General features: G+C 34.5%; 1 protein-coding gene across 1 annotated transcript; it reads right to left on the minus strand.

Moving 5' to 3' along the window:
• Positions 1-483: 483 nt before the first annotated feature.
• Positions 484-867, minus strand: LOC106477822. Its single transcript, XM_013938348.1, has one exon. The coding sequence runs from the start codon at positions 865-867 to the stop codon at positions 484-486; it is 384 nt and encodes a 127-aa protein (XP_013793802.1).
• Between the last annotated feature and the right edge of the window lie 2,937 nt (positions 868-3,804).

Consider the following 3,804-nt stretch of genomic DNA (forward strand, 5'->3'; position numbering starts at 1 on the left):
TAAGTAAATAATTTAACATCAAATAACGTTTTCTTGGATAGATTGTTTAGGCAGAGTATTCATGATGAAACTTATTTGAACTGACGGCAACTGGCTGTTGTAGAAACCCGAATATATAGATTAAGAAACACTTAAAATAAATGGTTTAACATAAAATACGTTATTTCGCGGATTTATAATGATGTTAACATGCTGTTAAACAGCTAGACCTTTTATGTGGTCTAAAGTTAATTAAAGATGTGTTTATTTTTTTGAGCGAAGTCACACAATGGACTATCTACCCTACGTCGAGCTGGAGCCCCTTATGAGGCCAAAAACGTATTGCCGAGCCACTGGGGGCATATAGGAAGAAAAAACACGCACACACATATTAGAATGGAACAAGTTAATTCAAAGCAGAATTTTATTTCAAAAATAACATTACCGTGAACTACAATGTACAAAATATGGAGTTTGAAATATAATTTTCTGATCTGACGACATTTATGAGATTGTTGACTCCGTCGTTGGTTGTGGTGTGGTAAATCTTGCATTAGAACTTTCATAGATACTTTCCGCTTGGTCACAAGGAAACGCTTCTGTTTCATATTTACAGACGAGATCCTGCTGATCGAAAATGGTGTTGTTGTCACATATGAAGCTTGAGAAGGACAAGTCGGGAACACAACGATGGAAAATTTTACAGCCATTGTCGGTGTCGGCGTAATAACCTTCCATCCTACCAGCGCAGCTAAAAGTTTTGTTGATCTGGGCTCCATCAAGGATACTGTCTGTTTCACCTGGCAGGTCGTAAAGATCTCGTGCAACTCGAGGAGCCATCATGACCACAGCAAAGATACTGGTTAGAACAAGGATGCGTTGGTACATTTCGGAGGTTAAGGTGTTAAGTAAGATCCTGAGACAAACATAGAAATATGAATCTCTATAAGGCAACCTTTTTTATGTATACTAACTCATTCTATTTAAGTTTCTTTACTTTCTGTATTCCGTGAATATATACATTTTTCAAGCGTTTAACATATGATGTAATGAATTGTGCACAATATTAATTCTGTAGTTGTACACCAACACTAAACCTTATTATAAAATAATACAATTTTTAACCTCTGACAATTTTACATTACAAAGCTTATTCATCTATCATGTCAAAAGAACTAGGCTTATAGGGAAACACCTTAACCTCCGAAACGTACCACCGTGTCGTTGTTCTATCCAGTATCTTTCCCTTACCTAAATTGATTCATATTTCTATGTTTGTCTCAGGATCTTACTTAACATCTTAACCTCCGAAACGTACCACCGTGTCGTTGTTCTAACCAGTATCTTTGCTTTGCCTAAATTGATTCATATTTCTATGTTTGTCTCAGGATCTTACTTAACATCTTAACCTCCGAAACGTACCAACGAGTCGTTGTTCTAACCAGTATCTTTGCTTTGCCTAAATTGATTCATATTTCTATGTTTGTCTCAGGATCTTACTTAACACCTTAACCTCCGAAATGTACTACCGTGTCGTTGTTCTAACCAGTATCTTTGCTTTGCCTAAATTGTTAAGTGATAGTGTGAGGTGGTTCATTGCCTTGACCAGAGGGAAAATAAACATTCTGGTAGGGCACAACTCCTTGTAGTGTGTGGTACGTCCTCCTGGCGAAAGTCAATAAATAGACCATCGTTACATCACCAGTATCGAGCTGATCACGTGATAATTGTCCACTTTCACTATAAAAACAGCTACCACAGTGGCTAGAGATATCGTCTCAACATTTTCCTGAAGGTAAGTCATATTCTTCTACCTCATGGTTTTAATGAAAGCGAGAGTTAAGGTCTTTTTCGCGATCGTGACTTAGAGTAGTTAGCGAGAATTAAGATAATATCGTGGTTTAATTCAATAGGCTAAAGCTATGATAATTTCACGAACATGATTCAGTTTAGTTACTATAGTTTTTCAATGCTCATTCGACATATTTTTGGTCTATTAAAACTACCGACTTAAGCCTAACATAATGTAACGGGATAACATCTACACGTGCACACAGAAAATTCTGTTGACCCTTGTACACTTTGGCCTGGGCAGCAGAAATCATTTATAACGTGTCCGAAGATTACATGGTCACTGGGACTTTGGTTAGTCTGTATTTAGACAAGTTACAACAAACCATTGATAATATTAGAAGTTGTTAACAGTATTGACCAAATAACAACAGCAGAGGTGATGTCCGTTTTACACAATAGATAAAATGACTTACGTATGATATATACGTATATATAAGTCAATTACTTTCTATTTTATACACGCATGCTTTTTTTTTCGTAAAAAAAAGATCAAGCTTATATCATATTTGAAATTCGTCTCGATAAATTGACATTGCTGTATTGAAAACAACATATCAAATTCACCTAGATAAGTTGATGCTGTTCTAGTGAGCATAACATATTAAATCCATCTAGATAAGTTGATACTGTTGTATTGAATATATCAAATCCATCTAGATAAGTTGATACTGTTGTATTGAATATACCAAATACATCTAGATAAGTTGATACTGTTGTATTGAACATATCAAATCCATCTAGATAAGTTGATACTGTTGTATTGAACATATCAAATCCATCTAGATAAGTTGATACTGTTGTATTGAACATATAAAATCCATCTAGATAAGTTGATACTGTTGTATTGAATATACCAAATACATCTAGATAAGTTGATATTGCCGTATTGAACATATCAAATACATCTAGATAAGTTGATACTGTTGTATTGAACATATCAAATCCATCTAGATAAGTTGATACTGCCGTATTGAACATATCAAATCCATCTAGATAAGTTGATATTGCCGTATTGAACATACCAAATCCATCTAGATAAGTTGATACTGCCGTACTGAACATATCAAACCCATCTAGATAAGTTGATACCACCGTATTGAACATACCAAATCCATCTAGATAAGTTGATACTGCCGTATTGAACATATCAAATCCATCTAGATAAGTTGATACTGCTATATTGAACATATCAAATCCATCTATATAAGTTGATATTGCCGTATTGAACACATTATTTAAACTACATTAACACGATAACACAATAGTTTGTTTATTTTAACACTTGAAGAAAAAAAGAGTGCAAAACTGTCTTCTTACTTTGGATGATATTTTAGGCCCGATAAAAGGGCCTAAAATAATAAACAAAGTTCCTTACTAATCACCCATCTCATACTTTCTTCAGTGAACAAACTCACCACAAACCCTGGTGTTGATCTTTATAACAAATACTTTCCAAAATAAAACGAAGTATTATTTTGTAAAAATAATTAATATGTATATATATATAGCTTCTATATGTAAAGCATGTAACCAAGGGCACAGGAGATGTTATAGGACTAATATTAATATCGTTTGGTTGTTTGGTTCAGAATTTTTGCGAAAAGTCAAACAAAGGGTTCCCTTAACATAGCCGACACACAATTTGAACTGATAGGCTAGAGAGAAGGCAGCAAAAACACTCACCGCCAACGTTTGGGCTACTCTTTTCTGACAGAATAGTGGGATTTGAATGTCACTCTTAATGCCCCCCAACGGCCCCAAAATGCGGTACACGTTTTTGTGGCAACAGAGGGTGAAACTTGAATCCTCTGATTTCACAGTTTTAACATGCAAACAACTAGACGACATCCAGCCAATATCTACAAAAAAATTAAATTATATTATTATAACGAGCTGTGTGTGTGTGTGTGTGTGAAATGTCTGATATATTATATGAATGTAAATGGAATTTAGAAAAAAAAAACAACACGA

This window comes from Limulus polyphemus, unplaced genomic scaffold (genome assembly GCF_000517525.1).
Source record: "Limulus polyphemus unplaced genomic scaffold, Limulus_polyphemus-2.1.2 Scaffold81945, whole genome shotgun sequence".
Classification (NCBI taxonomy): Eukaryota; Metazoa; Arthropoda; class Merostomata; order Xiphosura; family Limulidae; genus Limulus; species Limulus polyphemus.